The sequence below is a fragment of the Apteryx mantelli genome, chromosome 1 (genome assembly GCF_036417845.1).
Source record: "Apteryx mantelli isolate bAptMan1 chromosome 1, bAptMan1.hap1, whole genome shotgun sequence".
NCBI lineage: Eukaryota > Metazoa > Chordata > Aves > Apterygiformes > Apterygidae > Apteryx > Apteryx mantelli.
In genome coordinates, this window is record NC_089978.1 from 134,783,042 (window position 1) to 134,805,953 (window position 22,912).

Below are 22,912 nucleotides of genomic sequence, written 5' to 3' on the forward strand. Positions count from 1 at the left end.
TTCTAGCCTTGCCACTTATAGGCTTTCTTCCCAATGGTTTCATTTTTTGTACTCTAATTTCTAGCTTCTATTGATTTTATCCCATTATTTTCTCCCTTTGGTGATTAAATATTGCATAAATATTGCAGTTACTGCCTTTATTCCTTCTCCTCCAAAGTTAGTTTTTAAGGGTCCTTTCTCTCATTTGTATTTATACTTGTAAGTCATTTTAAAAGTCTTTGTTTTCAGCCACATTTTTGTCTAATTTCCTCTTCCACTCAGTCTTCTTTTCAACATTACCTCAACTGCAGCGAACATCCCAAATGATAAGTGCTGCTGATCAGAAATGCCTTTGTCAAGCAGAAACAGGTCACCATGGCAAGCCTGCAGGTAAACATCATTTTCCTACCTAGTACTCCCAGCAGTTTTCTGACGCTGAAACAAAATCCAGCCTGGGTGTTCCTCACGTCTTTCATTTTAAAAGTAATAGGAATGTTCCATCTATTTCCATCATTATAAACAACCAAAAAGCCTAGCAGGAGCTAGAAACTGTAAAATAACAGAAGAAAACATCCTGTTTCCCAAAGAACACAAGGTTAACATTGTGCTCAAGCTTTGGAAATAGTTTTAGCTTGGAAAGAGTTGCTACTAATTCCCCACCACCACCACATACACACACAGTGTTCTACTCTGACTGCAAAAGAGCATAGGGACATGGGTTTCCCAAACTGGACCTACTCTTAATAGAATTATTTCTGCACAGTAGGCAGAACCTAAGCAGCAGCTCATCTTGTTTCATGGATCGGAAGGCAATAAACAGCAGCCCACTCCCACTGCTAGCTTTCACATTACACTACACGCATTTATAAATTACTTACCATTCTGAATCAGCAGTGGTTTCATTGCAGGGCCACCATCTCGGACACCTCTCTAACCCACACTTTCTGAAGAGCTTGGTGCTAATGGTGACCATTATAATCCAGTGTCCTATCCCATCAAAACCAAATCATTTGAACTAGTGTTTACATCCCCAAAGCCAGTTTAAGTTAAGACCACATCCTCCCTTTGTTCTGTCAAGTTTAACACCTACTTGATATCTGAGTAAACCCCAGCAGAAAAAACTAGCTCTTCTTCTGCCACAGCCTTCTCACCCGCTTGACAATGGCCCAGTCTGTCATGTAACCAAGACTGTGCCAGACACACAGCCAACATCTTCCCTCTCTGTTTAAGGAGGGAAGCCCCAGGAAAATGGTTTAAGACAATCTGGGGTTTTAGATCCAGACCGTGGCAGTGGTACCACAGAACACATGATCAGCAGCCTGGATAAGAGCTTACTACTGATCTTTTCTGTGCAAGATGGGAACCCAAGCACCCCTTCCCTAGGCAACAGGAAACAAGGAATGACTCATTGCTAACTCACTTAAATGGAATACTCGGCACCAGCTTCTGAGTTGATGGCTTTGATAGGCTCCCCCATACAGTATGACAAGGCAAGGGTAGCATGGCTCTCCACCTACAGAGTCTTTTGAATGGTTTTAATAAGGAACTCCTAAAAGGAGAGCTTCTGCTTTATGACTACAACAGAAATACTCTGTTGATCCTCGTGCAAGTTATCTGTGTGAAGTGAACATTCCATGTTTCACGCCTGTGAAAAGCTTAAACCCTCATGAATAGCTGAGAACAAGAAAGAGGACTGAAACTCATCCATTTCCAGACCATGCCACTGGAATAAATGTAAGGGTCAGCTGCAGTGTGGACCACCTCCTCGGAGTTACCTGCAGACCCTACATAGAAAGATATATCTTCAGTAACTGTTTGGGAACCTTACATTTTTTTGTAACAGCAACTGGAGCTTCTGAAAACAAGGTGATCCAAGGTGAAGATGATCCACTAGGGAGCAAGTTATCAGGATATCTGAAAGACCTATCCACAGTCTTGGATGCACATGGTTTACCATCTGATGGCTTATTTTTTCAGCTGCACTACCCAACAGCCATAGTGAGAGCTGGCCTTCTATACCCTCCTCCATTCTCATTTGAGAGAAGACAACTGATGAAGTAAATGATCCAACAAAAACATGAATAAATGCTCCCCCTCTTGTGGGGACATGACTGAAGGGGCAGATATTTTACAGAAGCTAGAAAGTTTGCTAATCTTTTGGCAAGTGGCTCAGGTATATTTTCAAGCCTGACTCAGGCAGAATGTCACAAGGCAAATTTAAGTCTTTCTTTGTTCTTACCAACGCTGTTCAGGACTGTTGCATCAAAAAGCTGTATTGGACTCATCATTCAGAATAATGAAGTGTTGAGAGAGAAAGAAAAACTGAAGAGACCCATTGTCACCCTTTACTTCAGAGGTGACAGCAAGGCAGAGTATTTGCTTCAGTGAGCTTTATTTAATTCTGTATTTTACAAGTGGGATCTGGATCCCCAAACTTCCCATCATCAACAGAACAGAGAAGCCCAACTGCACAAAAGGAAGGGAGAATTCTGGGGCCAGAAGACAGGCTAGATAATTCATTTCTCCCCACGCGGTCAGAAATTCTTCCTCCTTCACACAATGCGCATCCCAGGCCAGCAGGTTTACCCCAGGAAAGGAATAAGAGACAAAGCTAGCTCTAAACACTCTTCCCTCCTCCTCCTTTTCCCAACAAAAGAGGCTGCTCAGTGCCAGACAGAGTAGTGGAATGGTTAAAGACAGGGAGTACATTAGGTTTTCAGTCTCTCAACCAACCCACTAGCTTAAGAAGTGGCCTGGTTACTCCCTCTTTCCTGAGAAAGATCCAGGAAAATCAGAGACCTAAAATGCTGAAGACTTACCTCCTTTCCTTCCCCCATCCCATAGCCTTGTTCTCTAAGCAGAGAGTAAGCAATGAACTCTGAGGGGACCGAAGGAAAGCCAAGGAAAATTAGGGGCTACCTGAATCCCTGGGAATCTGGTGGCTACCCTGGTGCCCTCGTTCATTCCCTTTGAGGTTGAGAGACCTTTTTGGAATAGTACACAAAGAGGTCCTCCCTTAGGGATTTGGAAGCAGCCAGGAATACAGAACACACAGGAACTGTCATGAGGGTACACACCATTCCAGGGATGGCCCAAACCACAAGCAGGGCAAGACTCCCCCCAGTCAAGGCCCCAAGGGCTGGGGGAGCTGTGATGAGGCCCTGGCAGGGGAGAAGAGAGTTCCTGCAGCAGTACTGAGGGCTTATGGGATTTTACTTCTTCTTCCTCTCCTGGGAACAGTGAGGGCAGAACCTGGTAGAAAGGAAAGACAAAAGCCAGCATTTATGGCACAATAGGAACCTCCAACACACAGTCCCAAAGGACATTCTCCAAGGGTACCAAACAAAGCCTTAATTCAAATTTTCCTTCTTAAGAGGTCTAAGAGTGTATACAATATTCTCCCTTCTACCACCCAGGACCTCCCCTTTCCAGAGACCTATGGGCCCTCCAGAATGCTTCTTTTTAGCATCCACTCACCATTTTCCTCTTGGTTTTGTTGTCAGACCCACACAGGCAAAATGAAACCATTCAATGGAACACTGTTGGGGTGGAGAGCAGTAAGTCAAAGCGTAGTTTTCTTTTGAAATCATTATCTCTGGGCCACCCAAGTTTCCCAACACTTGATCTCCTAAATTCCTAAATCCTTACCAGTGATCTTAACTCACAGGATCAGTTAGGATATGAAGAATCATACCCAGCCTGCACATTGTTAGTAAGGAGATCTTCCCTCCTTCCTTGTTAAGTGTGAGGTCAGGAAAACAGCCTCTCATTTTAGGGGAAACCATGAAGAAAGATGCCCTTAGCAGGCCATGGCAAGTTACCCCTCTGCCCTTCCACACTATCAGAGCTAAACCCTCTTATTGTCACTGCTTGCTATATCAGGACCCACCCAAGCAGGCAAGACTTTCTGCACAAGATTTACTCTACCCTCCTCTCCCCTCTTTCCATCTACAGCAGACTCTTACATCTGGGTTGTCGCAGCCAATCATCTCCCCATAGGAGACCTGGTGGCAGAGGCAGTAAGTAGGCTCGTTGGGGTCCACAGGCATATCCAGCACGTCCGAAGGGTGCACATTTCCAAAGGTCACTGAAGGCATCCCATACTCTGTGCTACTGAAAGATGGGAATAAAGCAGGTCAGTTAAGTAACCAGTGTGGTGTCCCTTCACATCTCCCAAAACAACGCCCATTTGCCACACACAATTATTTGAGAATATACATTCACCTCCACTGCAGTGACCTGTCTTCCCCTTCATGCCACACTCCTCTTCAAGAATTAAAAGGTCTCCTTGCTCTGGTTTCCCCAAAAGAAGGGATAGGAGGACATACAATCTGGTCTGGGTGGGGATCAGATTCTTTACAGGCAAGCCTAGGCTAGGCCTTCCTTGGTCTGATGCGCAATGCTGCTCCTCATTCCCCCAAATCTGCCCATCACTTACGTGCGGACAAGTTTCAATTTCTTTTGGGCAGTCTTTGGTGCCTCCTCATCAGAGTTCTTCCCTTTAGAGCGAGCACGGGCAGCTTTCTTCTCCTTTTGGGCTCGGCCCTCTGGTAAGAAGAGAAAAAGGTGTGAAATCTGCTACCCAGTAAAGTTAAAACCTGATAGTAACAACTTCTCTGTCACTAAAATACACCCCTACTGCATTGACTTTGGGCCATGCACTGCATCTTTTTCTCTGGTGGTACTGAATGTGCTCACACCAGAAGAGTTCAGGTCAGCTTCTTTTCACCTGTCCTTCAGATTTCAGCATAGCAGTCTTTGACCCATACCATTCCAGTGCCTGCCTTCACCCCCACCACTTCCACAGTGGCTTGCCTGCCTCCTGTATCAATCTGCAGCCCAGTACTCACTCTTCTTGCCCTTGCTGGAAGAACTGTCATAGTCACTTGATTCTATCTGTTTCTCCTTCAGGTCAGCTTCAAAGCGGGCAAGGTCTGTGTCCAGCCGCCGGATGTGCTTATCCACCTGTGAAGATGACAGTGACCAGGAGTTACCACAGAACACAGCCCAAGTGGACAAAGAGGAGAGGGTACAGGGCTCGCACAAAGAGCAGAGAAGCAAGAATGCGTAGGGCCTAAAAGAGAGATAAGGCCCTTTCAGGTTTGGGGATTTTAGCAGAGCCCTTCATATGATAAGCACTAGACACTTCCCTTCATACCATCTCGTAGGTCTGCATAGCCAGCTGAACCTTGTCGTCCCCAAACTCCTTGCATTTCCCATAGGCCTCCTGGATCTGCTTGAGAAGCCCCAGTTTTTCCTCCGAAGACAAAGTCCGTACATTGCTGATATACTCTGTGGCCAATTTATCGATCTCTGACTTGAGGTCTGAAACAAGTTCACTGTTAAATACATAAATATACATACTTATACACACACACACACACACACACACACGCACTACAATGCCCTCTGTTAAGACAGACAGAAAGATCTGGGCAGCAGCAGGCTTCTGCCCCTGCCCTGAGATTCCAGTGATGAAGGCAAACGAGAGAAAAGCTCATAAAGCTGCATGCTTCCTGCCTTGTCACAGGAATCATCTCTAACCCTCACCTTCCGTTCTCTGATCCAGATCCCGCATGAGCTGGAAGTTTCTCTGCAATTCAAATGGCAGGTTCTCAATACCTGCAGGGAAAGGAGGATATATGGAGAAGGCAGATTCATGTCCCAGATGCCAATGCAGAAACAAAGCTAAGTCAACTGATAAACACATACACCAGTCTAGCAATTCCCAACACCATTTCCTGGTGCACATTAGTGGGACTCCATTTATTGTCAACTCTAAATGAGACAGACTACAAAAACATGATACATTTAATTCAGGTGCACAGTTTTACAATATGTATTAGTTAAGAGAAAATTGCTGCCATGCAGAAAGGCCTAAATTAAAAAAGCAGCAAAACAAAACTTATCAGTCAACATATCCATCTAAAAACTCTATTTAGTAATGAAAAAAACAGCACAATAATTGTTACATAATGTCATTTAGTTATTTCTGTGCGAGGATGTCAAAACTAAAGCTGATCAAATGCTAATTCATTGTAACATGAGTCGGTTTCAGTGCATCCATTTTACAGACAGGGGACAGGAGACACTTGAGCCAAAGAGCAAGTCTGAGACAGGAGTGAGAGACCCACTGTCTCTTGCTCCTTGTTCTGCCTTCTGCACCATAATCTCAGCATGGTCTATCCAGTACCTGGAAGGATGGACTTCTGCTGTACATAGTAAATAACAAATGTTTGTAGGGCTCTGAATGAGCAATGAGAAGTTCCCATAGCCATCATCAGATGCCCAACTGACAAGGCTAATAAAACAATTCTCACTTTTTCATGCCTGCGTAATCAAACTGAGATCTAGTGTCGCTGCATTAACCTGAATTCCAAGCTTGGTTCTTGTCATCTTTAAATTGAATTTTTATATCGAGTTGTTTTTTTTTTTTTAACCTGCAAGAGGTAAAAAAAAGTGGCAGAAGCTCTTCAGAAACACAACATAAGCATGTCTGCTTCCTGAACCCACTCTCTAACACATACAGACCATAAATGAAGGTGTCTCTACCCATAATCAAAACTCTCTAATACATCAGTCCCGGCAGTCCCAGGATTGGTCTCTCTTTTCATTGCCACTTGTGTTTCCACAGTAAAGACATTTCCCTCAAAAGCAAATCAGCCAGCGGAGGAGGTCAGAATGGAAGAGACAGATCTTGTACAAGTACTATACACAGGCCATAAAATTTGTTCCTACAAGAGGTTGTTGTAAAAACAACATTGTGCCTCATTGAGCTCAAAAGCTGTTTCCTTTTTACCTGATTTCTTCCCCCACACGCAAATAGAATATAGTAAGTTACATACAAAATCCTTATAATTAATCAAGCTATTGCTTCAATACATTGTTGTTGCCATTTCCATTTTAAATATCTGAGAAAAACTCAGATAGTAGGTGCCCTTAAGTACTTAGATTGTTTCCATTATAGTCACACAGTATATACAGACACCCCGCTTTCCCCTGCATTCAAGGACAGTTAACAGTGCAAAATCAAGTTCTCAAAAAATTAGAAAGCAGTAAAATGCTTCCTGCATATTCCTAAATTTGGTGCTTCCACATTTGCCCAGTATGGCAGACCACACAAGGTTCAAGCAGCCTACTACCAGATTAGATCCCTAAGGTTTGACAAAGCATCTCATAAAACAACGGGGACACAGCTCCATGCAAATTTTCATTGCTTACAAAGGAAATTGATGGCAAAGATGAAATTCAGCTCTGGAATCACAAGATCATTCCTTTTTTTTCTTCCAGCAATCCCCAGCCTCATTGACACCAAACCTTTCAAATTTGTACAGCAAACGAAACATGGGTCATAAAGCAGTACACTACTTTTCATTCCTCCCCTGCAGCAGACAAGACAGGTATCCTCTAGAGGAAAACAGTATCTGTTCTTTCATTGCAAATGTGTCAAATTTACACAGAGTTTATTAACTCTAGAACATCATGACTTGTAAATTCTTGACTTTGTAATCCTTTTAAAAGAATTGGTGTAATTTTCTTTTTCTCCTCTAAAAAGGAAAGTCACTAAAAGCACAAATTACATCATGTACAGCTGCACTTTCCCCTCAGCAGGAGTAGAACCCTTATATTAACAGAATACCTGAGCAAACACAAAAAACAGCAGGATGGTATTCTCTGGGTGGAACAATCCTAAATGAGGTTACTGCTATGTTTCACAGCAATTTTCTAACAGCAGGAGAAACCTCATCCAGGATTTGTTTCTGCTACAGAACCTAAAAGGGACTACGCTCTAGCTTTTACAGACATTACTGCAAAAATCTGTCACCATCTGTCACTAACGCTAGCATATACCCTCAACTGGAAAGTGTGTTTTCCCTTTGCATCTATATCATAGCTTGTCTGGTGTCTCCCTTTCAGTCTGTCCCACTATCATCCAGAGTCTCTCTGCTCCCAGCATCTCCTCGCCTCATTGCCAGCCCCTCAGTCAGGTCAATCTTTCTTCTCATTATCTGCCTTCACTTGCGGAGAATTCACATCACAGGAGATAAACACTGTTCCCAGTATCTCTCAGCTGCCCAGCATAACTGCAGAGAGCAGCATTACCAAGCTTTGATTCTCTAGCCTAGAATAGGCTCAGCACAGATAGAGTCATCAGGTCATTTATCAAACACATGAGCAATGATCTTCCAGAAGCTCATTAACTGGGCAGGTTTCCACAGTTATTGCTGAGACAAACCCCTGCCATTTGAGATCCTTCCCTGCTAAAAACACAGCAAAATTAGTTTCCAAAAAACCCCAGTAAAGATGTGCTATTACTGGACCAACATTCTGTAACAGTTTTGTCAATAAATTGGAGAAAACAAACAAAAAGAATGTTAGTACAGTGACTTTGCAATTAGAACAGTGGTAAAGATGCTTAGTCTACTCATCTAAAAGTGGAAAGAAGCAGACTATCTCCTTACAAATTATGACCCAGAGAGTTTGGTAAGAACATAAAGCACAACAAGACAAAACTGCAGCTAAACAAGTTTTAACTGAGCAACAAACTACTCGTATGGAAGGTAGTTTACCTAGGTATGTAGAAGTTTTCTAACACTTGCAGCTTAACTCAAAAATTGTTGTCTACCCTTAAAAGGACACACTTTTCATCTCACACAATTCATCAGAGTGGTCAGAACACTGTTCAGATTGCTTGGCCTATATTATGCTACCAGACAAGATTACCCTAATAGTCCTATCTGGCATTAAAAAAAAAAAAAAAATCTAAGATTTAAATTCCTGTTTCCTCATTCTTACTAATGTAACACACTTTCCCTCTTTCTCAAAACATTCATATTATTTACGTAATTTTGTTTCCTCATGCATTTCTTCTTTTCCCTTTACAATTCATTTATTCTTTCTTCTTATAAGATGCACCTTAGCTTTTCTTGACTAAATACTATATACTGTAAAAAAACCCAAAATAATTCTTAGATTCTGAAAAGGATTTCAGGAAAAAAAACTCGCTGCCTAAGAAAGCATGCCCAGGATACCGTATAGACATCCCTGGTGGTCAGTGAACAGGCCAGTGAATTGGAGTCACTTTGTCATATATAGGCAGCAATTTTACAGAAAAATAAAAGCAAGGGCCTCTCTGAACACAAACAGCACAGCAGTGTGAGAGGAAGGCGAGGACGGGGAACACATGTACTGTGAAGAAAGCACTAGCAAGGCTAACAGCTTGGCTCAAAGGGTTGGGCGGTGCCAACACAACTATGCTAACTTGCACAGGTCCACACAGAGCAATGTGCAGCCCCACCACGCCCAATGCATTTCTGCCACAGTATGATCATCCTATCCATCATTAGCACAGGTGTCTCATAGAGTTTTTGCCCCCCTCCCTTCCTTTTCTTGCTTTGTTTTCATTTCTTATCTCCAGTTAAGAGATGAGAGATACTTTCCTTCCTCTTCCCTGTCCAATTCTTATCACTTCAGTCTCCCAATTTTTCCTTCATTTCTCTCCTAATCTCCCCTTTTCTCATCCTTCCTTCCCCCATTCACATTCTTCTCTCCTCACATGCAGTGCACATCCATACTGTGCTGCGTTCACCCTTGAGAATCATACAGACCCTGAATTCTCGCTCTTCCAGAGTTAGAACCTATCACAAGCTTTTTTCCCCCAACAACTCTTTTACAAACACATGTGTAGGGTGTCAGTGCAGACAACTGATACTTAAGCCGCAGCTAATTATCTCAGATGTTAATTCTGACACACACAGGCAAATCGCAAGCTCATAAGCCTATGCAGCTAAGCAACCTGATAACTTTCACCATCCTTCATTCTAAGGTCTGCCATAATATCTATCTTTTAATAGTGCCAAATAATGGGTTTGTATTGTGACAGGGTCCAAGAGTCCTAAAAAGAGACCCATTGTACCAAGCACTGTACAAAGACATGGTGTCCTTCCCAAGACATCTGTTCATCTACTGTGTTCAGATGTATGCTCAAGTTTATTAAAAAATATGAAAATATGTTTTGAAACAAAATCATAGTTGCTTTAGTAAACAGTACAGATTCCAACAGTTTAAATATCACATTGCTAAAAGTAATTAAAAAATCCTGCTTGTGACAGACAAGTAAAACAAGAGTTCTTTACCCGCCTGAGATAAGAAATTGGCTGGGATCTTGTGATGGAAGCAAACAGCATTTTTTGGCACTCCACGATTCTCAAAATTTTGTAGCACAAAGCGTACTGCATTGGCTGACGGCAAACTTCAGTAACTTCCTTGTTTTCTCACTGCAGAGAGGCATGTATTGCATGATCCTCCAACCCTCCTTTTAGACAGTATAACCCTTTAAAAGAGCTGCTTCCACTCCGTCCTGATTGTTTATCTTCCTATTCACGTCGGTCTTTCTGGAGCTCACCGAAATTAGTGCATGAATATAATATACCTTTCTCTCTATTTATATGTGGCTCAGCACTATAGTGGTGTATGCAGTCTAACAACTAACATTATCCCCCCAACCACCTCTGTAAGGGCTAATACTATCTACAGTTTACAAATGGGGTACTCAGTAGCACCGTTGATTGGATTGCCCAAGGCCACCCAAGAATTCTGTGGCCATGCCACATATCCCAAGTCCTGGGCCAGTGTACCATACATTAGATCACCAAGGTGTATCTACTTCAGGTGCTGTCCAAAGAAACAAATATCAGTCAGCAACAGTGGTCAATATAATTGCCACAGAAACCTAATACTCCCCAAAAGACAGTGTACCCTTTCTCGGGAAGGGAGGATTCTTTTGGAAATGTTCTCGTTACATCAGTTCAATACCATAGCATCCACAGCCAAGACAGTAGGCAACGATGTTAGTTTCAGAAAAGGGATCTTTATTGCTACACTGAAGATCAACTTTGATTTCAGAAGTTTGGGAGATTTGGGAGATTGACATGTTAAATGAGACTTAACTCCATCTGCATCACTACAGGCATTTCCAGTCTGTAACTCTGACACAGGTCCCAAGGGCAGGGACCATCACCAAAGATATTGCAGGGCTTTTGCCAAAATGATCAGATCAGATTTGCTGATGGGTAAGTGAAGAAATATGGAGGAAATGCAGTATGCTTTGTCTTGTAAAGCCTTTTTTTTTTTTTTTTAAATCAGTTCCGATAATAACACCAGCCAACAACAAAACCAAATTTAAATGAACTGGTCATCAACAATAATAAATATATTAGCTTAGCGTGAGTTGTACCAGTATCTTTCATGCAGAAACAAATGATGCCTATGAAGCAGCAAATCTTCTCCTCTGCATGAGATGTTTTACAGTTTTCCGTGGATTGTGTGTGCTGCCTTACAGATGCAACTAATCCAAAGCTTCAATAAGGTGAAAGAGATCTTTCACTACACTAATATGATGTTCAATACAGAAACAACTTATTAAGAGATTTGCATATCTAAAATATGATGTGAGAAACTTTATAGGGAAGAACAGGAAGGCATGGCCACATGCTACCTGGAGAGGGATAAGAGCAATGACAGAAGGTAAGGTGAGAGAGAAAAGAGCTACAGGGGAATTTGGAAGGTAGCTAGGTGGTAACAGAACTGGGAAGGAATCAAGGGCTTGTCTACAGCAAGTTCTGATACCACAGCTATGTTTCCTGAGAGTATTAAAAAGACAATACACATCACACCCTCAGCTGATGAAGTTATACAGGGGGAAGGCCTGACAGATGCAACTATATTGAAAGAATAATGCTATTTTATTGGGTTAACTAACGTTATCCAGTAATGAAAGGACATTGCTGTGTCAGTTGAAGGGGAAGGAAGATGACTTTCAAGGGAGTCTATGCTGCTACTGGCATAAGGATTCTAGTATCTGCAAGCCCTGAACTGGTGCATCTCTACAGGCCTATTGACATATGCAAACAGAAGCAGCAAAGGAAGCTTGATGCCTCCCTAATCAGCATAAAAAAGGGGGGAAAACCCCAAAGAAACACAATGACTACACAATACCATGTTAACTTACCAGCTGAGGACTCCTCATCTAAGTCTGTTGTCTCCATCATCCTCTTCACTGAGGCAGATATGTCCTAGTGTCTGCTCCTGGAACAGGTCCTGACTGGTGGCCTCCAAGACAATGGAATGAATATCAAGCAGCCATCTGAGTAGACAGGCCAATGACATCCTTCTGCTTCTCAAGCTCACCAAGATTATCAGCGCTATGTTGATGACTCTCCCAAGTGTTTAGATGTGTTAGTGTTAGACCAAACGTAGGCTGACTGTTCCTCAGAGGTTCAGGGTGGGGGAAGCTGGAAGCATTATTATTTTGTCACCATGACTTACTAACATTTTACACTGATATATTCAATATCAGAGCAGTTCAACCATATGCTTAAATGGGCATCTGAATTTCCTTCCAGTCTGGCATGCACATCCCAACTGGAACAACAAGCGTTCCATATTCAAAAAGGCAAATAAAGCAACAATCTCATTGTTCCAGGCAGGAACATGCATGATGGACAATGATGGGTGGAACCAGCAGAGAACCAGTGCTACTTGACTGCTTCAAAAAGCATATTCACAAATATGACCTTTGTGTTCACCTCAGCTATCTGAGCAACTGGGCAGACATAGCAGCAGCAGCAGAGCATAGAAAAGTGAGCAAGGAGGTCAATTCAAAACAACTTCAGGCACTAGACAGTTGAGGAGAACTACATTCCTCAGTTCTGTTGCCATAAAAGGTAAATTTGTGTGGTGTCACTATGCATACTTACTTTATTCTGACACCCACCCAGTGGGTAAACAGGGAAGCACTGGTGGTAGAAAACACATATGATTGCACAGCAGTTCCCTCTACTATAAAGATAATCTCTACACTGGTGACACTTTCAGATATAAACAGAGACTTGCTGTAGACTATTTGGGGCTATTTTCTAAATGCACATACTTCAGTGATGCCTAGAAAAAAGAAGCTCTACTATCCTTGAGACATCTAAACACAAAAAAATTCACAGTATTTGTATCTTATCTCTAGAAAAACTATAGTAGCCACTCTTCCTTTAGCCCCTCGAAGCCTCCATTACCATATTCCTAACCTAAAAGGGGAACAAATACTGAGGCAAGCACAGGAACACAAGTTTGAGCAAGCACGAACTCCTCTAATGAGTCTCCATGCACATTCAATCCTTTCATCACAATCCTTTCTTCTTTATTCTTTTTCCTCCATTCCCTTCTACATCTCTGTAACTCCTTTGCACCCATGGTTACCCCCTTGCTAAACTTGCACTGCTTTCTTAGCATGAGCGAAAGCACTTCAGTATCTTGTCTTCTCCCCTTAGAAGCAGACATAATATGGTTTAGAGACCTTAAAACATGACTAGAAGGAGGATAATATTTGAGAAGGAGATGAAAATCTTTTCATGTTTACCTTCAGAAGATAACAAGAACTGAAGAAAGAGACAAGCTCAAATAAAAACCATTCAGGAACAAGAGAACTGGAACAAGAAACATTCCTCTTTCCCCTCCCTAAATCACTTGGCTCAGTATTGCCATCGAAGGGGCAGCTTCACTATGAGGAAGAAAGTGCTCAGTGTAGACAAGATATGGCATTCCTCTGAGGAGGTTCAGTACATAAGGAACATCCATATTTTTCTGCTGCAAAAATGCCTGCTGGGGGCATAACACATTTCAGACATAAATGCTTCATAATTAACAGCTTAGAGAAAAGCCAAGGGCATATGTAATCCTAGGGCTAAACCCTGTGTCAACTGCAGCAAGGACTAGACAGCTATTGAAATACCAGAGCTAAGAAGTTGCTGAACACTTTACTAAGAAGAGCATTGTTAACTTGGCTATTCCACAAAAATCTCCTGAAAAGGAATTTTAGAGGTGCAAAGTAGAGTTAGGAACTAAAATAGCTAAGGCTGTACATGTAACTTTGTCAGACCTCTGATGAATTTTAACATATATTCTTTAATTACCTAATCACATGAGATTTGCCATACAAAGTGGTTTTCATACCAAGTGACTGAGCAGTGATTCAGTGTTTTATTTTATCCTCTTTGTTCAGTACAGAGTCATACATACACTATCCAAAAACTGATTTGGTAATAAGCTTTTCAAGGTGTTCATTATTGCAATATTAGAATGCTTTTTCACAGTACGTCTGTACAGTTGCCCACTTCCCTTACCAATAAAATGAATAACTGAGGTAAAGAGGTTAAGGCTAAGAAGGCCAGCTAATTACATGCATCCCACTTGAAATGTCTAAAAATGCTATATAGTTTAGCTTTTCAGAATTATCTGTTCAAAGCAGAGACTTCAACTGCAGCTATGAGTGTTCTGCACATCTGCTCCTCTGACTACAAATTTTCACTGAGAATTTGAGAGATGCACAAACTGTGCAAGGAGAACCTGTAAAAAAACATGACCTCAAAATAAATGCAAACATCAAACTCACTCTGTCAGAGTAGTATTCAACTGCCTCAATCAGGAGAACACCTTTTCTCTTCCTACAAAATCTTCACTTAATTCATTATACACCTTCCTTTCTTCAAGGAATGGAAGAGGAGATCTACAAACAACTGCCCTCTTTCATCAAACACTCCTCATTCATTCCCTGAGCAGATCCAGCCAGTAAACCATATGAAAGAGAAATTCTGTGGGAGAAAAAAAGATTCAACTGAAAGTTGTGTCTACATTAGCACTAAAATGTTAAAAGAATTCCACTCCAACAGGTAAATGCGACTATTAGACATTTTTAAAAGAACTGACCAAAGGTCCCAGGCTACTTATTTGTATCAATTTTCAGCAAATTTTGGAACATTCGTGAATTTCTTAAGGACTTTTTTTTAAACATTATTTTAGTATTTAAAAAAAGGAGGGAAGGAACAAGTGAGAGGGAAACTGAACTTTGTCAGGCAGGCATGAATCCAGTAAAGAAAAATGGAAGAGCTGATTTGGGATCATCTCAAAGAATTAAATGACACTGACAGTACAGATTAAGGGGGAAAAAAATCTTGCCCGACTTAACTTTTTTTGGTAAGGATATAAAGTTAATCAGTGAAAATGAAAGTTTTAAATTATTAAACTACAACTTATAACAAATATTTGAGTTGGTATCAGAAAGCATCTTACATAACGAACTAGAACAATAAAAAAAAGAACATGAGATATATTAAAATGAATTTAAATTGCTACATAACAAGGCTTTAGAACACATTATAGAGAACTATCACCAGTGGCTGCATCACTTGTGCAAATTTCACATGAAGCAGTTCTTGATCCAACAGAAGAAAAGTTACTGATCACTTGTAAATGAGATACACTGGAAAAAATGAGAACGAAAGGAACAGACCAATAGGACAGCAAGATACAGCCTGAATGGAAACAGATACTTTCCATGAAGTCTTACACAGGGTAATACATTTAGGAATGAACAATAAGAGTGGTGGATACAGGATGCTGGACCATATTTCTGAGAAGCAGTAAGACTTGAATATCATGGTAGATAGTTACCTGAACATGAGCTCCCAGCTGAAACACAGAGGTGAACAGGGATAAGGGTACACCCAACAGAAGAATGATAATCTGACTTCTTTAGTTAGCACTATGAAGACTGGTAATAAAGGGCTGTACACATTTTCAGAGAGTCAGAAGTTCAAGCAGAATGTCAAAAGATTAGAGAAGGCTTAGAGAACAGCAACAAGGCTAATTAGAAAATTGAAAAATATGTTATCGCAGGTGATTAAAAAATTGTTTTTTGCTAAGTTAAGATTTAATTAATTACAATCTACACAGGGAGGAAACTTTTTATGAGGGGACACTTCAGTTTGGCAGGTAAAAGGCAAAATAGGTGCAATGGCTGAATATTAGAACTATGAAAATTAACTTGAGACAAAAGGCATAAAACCATGACAGAGAAGCCTAATCAGCAGACTAACTTACCAAGGACTGAGATGGACTCTCTTTGGAAGTATTAAAATCTGTACGATCAGCTTTTCTAAAAGAAAAACTCTAGCTTAAGCGCACCAACTGTCTTACAACTAGCTAACAAAGGGAAGTAACACTGCGTGTAGGACACCAGACAAAGTAATCAACAACAGCCTTAAGAACTCTAGGAGTATGCAGAAAAGGCTAAGTTAATGCTGTAAAGGTTACTTCGTTTTTCCTAATGTCTTTGTAGTTTTTTTTTTTTAATACACTTAGATTGTGCACATTTTTTTTAAAGCAAAACACACTTCAAAGCATGACATTCCACAACACCACATTGATATCCATATTCAACAGGATGATAAACTACCTCAATTGCAGGACAACGCTCATCTTCACTGAGAGAGAAAATAATAGCTTGTAATTTTCTCTGCATGGTTGCACTTGTGGGGAACAGAGTAGTTTCCAGGGGTTTCATGGATTTTGGCTGTCAGTGACAATGAGATCCAAAAGTGTTTGACTTTGATGGGAGCATTCTCTAGCCACCAAGCTCATCTACAGCTTCGTTTCTTCCCAGCTTGATATTTATTATACCAAAGATATCTATCATACCTCTCAACATTCAATACTGCATCTTCCTCATCCCTGCCTTTTCATTACTTTATCTTCCTGCTCCAGGCTCTTATCCAGAAAATACTTGCTTTCCCATAAGGAAAAAACTACATCCTCCTCATTCACTTATGCCTTGTCCCATCTGCTTCCTTTCCCTCTTATGCAGCCCACAGCTGTTCCCATCCTCTCATCTCCAAGGTATCTTTGCTCAGAAGCCTCAGCCAAACACGGTTACCCATAACTGAATGAGAAGAGCAGAAGAAGCTGCATTTTTGCTCAGTTAGTCCTCGCTCCTCTCTAGCAATTTGCCTCCCCATCCAACATTTCTTCCTGTCTTTTGTATCCCTCTTCCTTATGGTCCTACATTGATGTTCTTGCCAGTTCACTTCCAGCTTCTTCTTTTTAGCTTTCATGACAGAGTCTCATTTCTTCTGATTCTTGAACTTTCTTAAATTAATTCACACAGCCTTTTTGCTTCCTAATGACAAAAGGGGCACTGAAGGCACATGGGAATGAACCCTTGGTTTCCATTTCAACACCATATCAGCCTGTTTCCTCACAGCAACTGGTTCTGAAGAACCAAGCTCCAAAGTTTCCAATCATATGCAGACAGATGACAAGTTATTTAATTATATTTGGCCAAATTAAATATAAGACACACTGCCAGTACTACCGTGCTTTTAAAATGCTGCTCATCACCACCCTTGCTGATGCCAAAGGACCAGGTCAGAAAAAAAAAGTGAAAATAACGTTCACCAAAGAACGGGTCACCGAATCTTAACACATTAACACATTTCTTCAGGAACAACTAATCCAGTTCGTCTATTTGACTATTTTAAGAACAAGCAGAAAAAAAAAAGCATTCAGAGTCTTATCCCCCAAAGGGCAAAGTTTGACAAAGTTATAAGCAACTTAAAGCAAGATGATATTATGGGAAGGCTCAGAGAATGCTACCAACTCCGTTAGTACGCATATAGCTCTTCTTCGATCAGCAAAACGAGACTGTGCTTTTAAAACCACATAAATAAAGGAAGCTGATGTAACGATCTCCCTACAGATACAACAGCTACCCTCCCCTTTATCTCATCAGTACTACGGCATCGTTTGTCAAATGGAATACCCAAGCGGCTGCTTCTGAAGAGCTGCTCAAACAGCCCCTCAGTCCTTTCCCCACCGACCAGCCAGGCGCCGGCAGCCCCGCACGGAGCGGCGCGGGCAGCGGGCTGGCGTGGCAGCCCCGGCGGAGCCGTGCCCGCGGCGGAGAGGCAGCCCGCGCCGTGCCCGGCCCTGCCCGCGGGCGGGCCGCTGCCGTCGTGTCCGCGCGGCCGGGCGGGGACTGGGTCTCCCCGCGGCGAGGCCGGGACAAGGCCGCCGCCCACCCGCGAGCGGCTCGTGCCCCGACGCGGGCGCTCCGGGGCCCGGTCCGCCCCGGGGCAGAACGCGGGGCCCCGCCCCCGGACACGGCCCGTCCGTGCCCCCGCGGCCTCCAGCCGGGGCGGCCCCAGCCGCGGCCCGCGGCCCCGCCCCTGCGGCTCTTACTATCCAGGTAGTGCTCCAGGTACATCCCGGCCGCCATCTTGGGCCCCGCGCACGCAGTCACTTCCGGGGGGGGGGGGCGGGCTTCAGCACCTCCTGCCCGTCCCGGCCCTTCCCCCATCGCGGGGTCCGCTTCCGCCCTTCTTTGTAGGCGCTTCCGCTTGGCTCCGGCCGCCATTTTGGGTGCTGCGGGGCGGTTGCTGCTCCGCGGAGTAGGGAGGGACCTGTCGTCGAGGCCGCCTCTTCGTAGCGGGACGGCAGCCCGGTGGCGGCCTCCGCGACAGGCGTCTGCCGGGCCCCAGTAGTGCCGCCCCGGCGGCTGTAACGGAGGGCGGGGGCCGCCCCGCTGCGCACTGGGGAGGGGAGGGACAGGGTCGGGGATTGGGGCGCGACGGGGCCCGCGGGGCGAGCGGTTTAAATGCAGCCTGTTCCTGACTCCCCTCTGCTCTGAGAGGGTAAATACCCACTTCTTCTGCCTCGCTGTTAAAGGAAATGGGCCCCATCTTTTGGAGGTGACAGAGGTCTTCTGGCTTCGAATAACTTTCGACAGCCTGACTGGGCACTCCTGCTGGATAATCTGGGTGAGGAAGTATGTTACAGCGCTGTATTTTTCCATTTACTTTATAACATGCCAGCTATCATCAGCTGCTGCTACATTATAAACGGAGGCTGTCTTTGTTGTAAAATGATTATGGTACAAATTTAATGTACCTAACCAACAAAAGCAATGAAATTAAAAGCTAAATGTGTGAGCATGCCATCTTTTCTGCATCTTGCCATTACCACTTTCATGACCATATACAAGGTGCTCATAGATTAGTGATCCCCTTGTTACAGACTTCAGAAACCTTTCCCCAGGTTGTCTTTTGCTAGTGGTTGCATATGCATGGAGTAGTACTGTGCTAGATAAAGAGGGTGAGGTCATAACTGGTTACAAAGGAGCTGAGATAAAAATTATTTTAATTCTTTTGGCCTTTAGGATCTGTAATGTTCAGGATTGTCACTTGATGAGATTAAGGTTTAGCATGCTGTAATGTGTATGAGGCATTGAGTTTACCTTTGGCCAATGTTAAATTTCATTTGCTGTTCTCCTGTCCACTTTCCTACCTTGTTCTGTTTTTTTCTGAGTCTCCTGATAGACTGTATAGTAACAATCATTGTACAAGGTACCTTGCTGCTAGACTCTGGCCATGAGGAAAACTGACCAGGCTTGTTTCTGCTCTTTTCTCCCAGTGACCCAGACCTTTACTTACATAGACATACTGGGATTAAGTCTTTTAGCAGCCTGCAACGCAAGATTTCAAGAAACTATTATAATTCAAACAATTCTAATTCATTTTATCTACCATTTTGCTCTTTGGTTAATTAAGAGGTCCCCTGTGTTTTAAAGATGCAGTGTTCTTCAGGCCTATCCAGATAGTCATTTAGGTTATTTACGATTTATTTTTAATTACTTAAAACACTTATTCCTGATTCTTTCCAGTTCCCTTGTGAAGCAGTTGGTTTCAATTAAGCTGAACTTTATTGTTAAGCCTCACTGCACCTTTTTTCTTAAGGTACTGCAAAATTCTTGTATAAATTGCCTTAAACTCGTAATTAAGGGGAAGAATGTGGCTACTGCAGGACAACATCTGCTTCCTATATCCCTCCACAATACTAAACCAGAAACCCCCAAATGTATCCTGCTTGGAACTACCAGGTTAGATGGAACTGATGTTAAGAACTAGGCATTCTTGGACATCACCTCTTTGGTTAAGAGACTACTTGGCACTCCCACCTTAACTCTCTGAGCCACAGCTAGCAAGATGGCAAAACACTAGACTACTAAAATGGAATGAATGACTCCATCTGGTCTATAGCAAACTAGAAAAATGTACAAATATATCTTCAGCCTCATTAACTGCCACTGTGAAACTGGAAACAAAAGGGAGAGAGCCAGTTTAGCATACCTGTATGGTCTGGCAGCCCGTAGAAAAGCTTCCAATCCAGCAAAAACTAGTTTCTGAACTCTAAATCTAGAGAAGTTTGCTGTCTCTCTGCCTTCTTTAAAAAGCTGAAGCACTGAGGTTCATGGAGAGGTACATCTCTCAGGATGCAAAAAGCATCCTGATCTGCAGCTGAAATGTTACCACTCTACTTATTTGGGTGAGGGGTGGTTTTTTTTTTTTTTTTTTAGGTGGACATAGTTTTATGAGCTAGTTTTACTAGTATGGATGCATGATTTCACAGGAGGATATTACCCCAAACTGGAATATGCTGTAGAGGCATACGAGGCCAGCCTTACAGTATTAATACCTGGGTAACTATTTTAGTAATAAAGCCACATATACTAACTCCGATGGTTATTACTCTTTTTTTCACCCCATAAGTATATTGGGGTTTGCTACTTCAATTACATCCTATGGTTAGAGCAGCAAACACCTCCAAGTTTGGATGAAGGCTTGATTGATGAGTGGGTGTGCTCCCCAGTAGGCCTATGCATCTCAGGCAGTGAAACTAAACAGCCTACTTAAAGTAGTCTAGAAAAGTGGTTCTCAGCCTTTATTGATCTACAGATGCCTGTGTATTTTCCCTGGAAATGTAAACATCTGCATAACAAACCTAAGCCTCTAGCTTTTCAGTTACCTTTCACAGACCTCTTAAAAGTAGTCCAAGGACTACAAGTGAAGGCCACTACTTTAGAGAGATCTTTATGCACACCGCAAAAGGAGGCCTACAACTCCAGAACCTCTTGTTTGGTTCCCTTTTTGCTGTAGAGGTACGTATTCAATCCTTCTCACTCTTTTAACATTCTCAGTTCAGAGGTCCCTGCTCTGTATTTCTCTCTCTGCTGGAAAGACTAGATGTACTCACACTTCTTTCTCACAAACACCAAACAATTCCTCTGGAGCATTTTCCCCCCAAGTTGGTTAATCAATTTTACATACGAAAAAGGACACAAATGGCCCCATAGCTGTGTCCGTACATTCCAAAAACATACCCTAATTCAGTAGCAAAACTAGGCACAGACTCTAGTTCTTTGGAATCATCATTTCTTTTCTTCCAGTTCTTTTTTTTTTTCCCCATTCATTACATAGACACTCCATGAAATCAAAATGTTGGACCAAGTCGCTACATCTCTCTAATACTTTGTAAGGCAGGGGATGCTCTACTACACAGAAACAAGAAACCATGCACATAAATTTAGTCTGGTACCTGAAAAGGAGTTTGAAAAGGTACCATCTTGTAGATAAGAAAATGTAGAACTAAGCAATTTCCTGCTATGTTCTAAAAAGGTACTAGTAAACTTGGGCAGCTCTCAGGTATATTATCTGCAAAATATTAGCTAGAAGAAAATCCTAGACATGATATATAACCTTTACTAGATACAAAGATGATAAAATATCAGTGACAATGCAGAAGAGAGGCAGTAGCTCATAATTATATTCTATATTAAGAAGGAAGTTGGATGACATAGACAAATCTGAGAGAGAAGTAATGAAATATTATCTGTTGCCAATGAGATTGAGGAGAATGTTTAGTTCTACTTGTTAAATAAAACATCCTAAAACTTGCATAGCTAGAAACTTACAACCGAGAATTTTTAAATTGTCTGGCAAGCAGATGGAAGCAATGGGCTTTCTTTTCAAAACAACTTGGGAGATCTGAAAGTGTTCCAGAAGATCAGCAAATACTTTTATTTAAAAAGTATTTTAAAAGGAAATGGGATCATCCAGGTGGCTCTAAGCCAGTTAATTTAACACTGATTTGGCAAAATCACAGTGTAAATGATATAGGATGCACTCTGCTAAGAACCACCCCCCCATAATACTATTTGATTTAATTTAAAGTAGAAGATCTTATTAAAAGAACTGCGTATCCTTTTATGGCAATGTAAGTTTGATGGTTAAAGATAACTGTTGGCCTAATATAGTATGACTTCTGTCTGAATACTATATAGCCTGGTCATTCATAAAGAAAAAAAAGGCAACAGATAAGTACTACATGACAGAGCCAAGCCTTATTTTGAGGCACCTAAAACAGCTCAATTTAATTTCGCTGTTTGGGAAGATGAATAGAGTGACTTGATCATGGTCTGTAAGTCATTATAAAAGAGGAAGATTTCTGATAGCAAAAGACTTTAATATACTGAACAAAGGCATAACAAGACCCTATGGATTAAAAAATGAAATAAAATAGAATGGTATTTTTAATGGCAATGATAACCAACAAAACCTTCAATAAGGGACATGGTTGAATAACCATATGGCTTTAAATTATTTAAGCTTTAAATCTTTCCTGAAGATTTAACTGAATTATAGATCAGCAATACTATCACTAGTCATAGCTGAGATTCAGTTACTGTTTTGTGGGTGACTTTCTAAATGATCTCAAACCTACATGATGACTGTTTCCTGTAAAAGCAATGATCATTTTAAAATCCAGCTAAGAACAGACAACAGATTCAATAAAGGAGAAGAAGTGTTACTGCCTTTCAGCAAAGATACTGCAATCTAAGACAGGACTCGAGTCATTGTCAAGGGCATCGTGGGCACAAGTTTACAAGAACAAATGGACTGGCATCATGAAGAAGATACAAGGTTTAAGAATTCAGGTTGCTGAAGAGGAAAGACCATGTCATCTTCTTAGAGAATATCCCACTCTTGCAAGTGAAAGTTAAATAATTGAACTGTTGTCTGCTGGACTGTACAAAGCAAAAAAAATGCAGACTGTGGAACTTTAGGCTTCATCCCAATAGGAGAGAATTTTGTTTGGATGTTACATCTTGCATCCTGCAGATAGATAGAAACTATTCTTTTTAAACCACCTGAAGTGCTTTGAAAGGGTTAAATTGAACATCCACAGGAATGCAAAGAGGAAAACCTAATAC

At 41.9% G+C, this 22,912-nt stretch overlaps 1 protein-coding gene across 8 annotated transcripts; it reads right to left on the reverse strand.

The window, feature by feature from the left end:
• Positions 1-2,347: 2,347 nt before the first annotated feature.
• ING4 (inhibitor of growth family member 4) lies at positions 2,348-18,110 on the reverse strand. 8 transcript variants are annotated; one of them, XM_013958030.2, is made up of 10 exons: positions 15,481-15,922; positions 14,423-14,621; positions 11,990-12,272; positions 5,530-5,601; positions 5,138-5,304; positions 4,830-4,944; positions 4,418-4,526; positions 3,945-4,092; positions 3,457-3,518; positions 3,098-3,231 (listed from the first exon to the last, which is right to left on the reverse strand). In XM_013958030.2, exons 3-10 carry the CDS (start codon positions 12,027-12,029, stop codon positions 3,192-3,194), a joined length of 753 nt encoding a protein of 250 aa, XP_013813484.2. In that variant the 5' UTR covers positions 12,030-12,272; positions 14,423-14,621; positions 15,481-15,922; the 3' UTR covers positions 3,098-3,191. The 8 variants fall into 8 exon arrangements, with proteins under 8 accessions (XP_067159003.1, XP_013813479.2, XP_013813478.2 ...); XM_067302902.1 differs by lacking the exon at positions 3,457-3,518 and having other exon boundaries at positions 2,348-3,231; positions 3,945-4,089; positions 15,481-15,921; XM_013958025.2 differs by lacking the exon at positions 3,457-3,518 and having other exon boundaries at positions 2,348-3,231; positions 11,990-12,090; positions 15,481-15,704.
• Between the last annotated feature and the right edge of the window lie 4,802 nt (positions 18,111-22,912).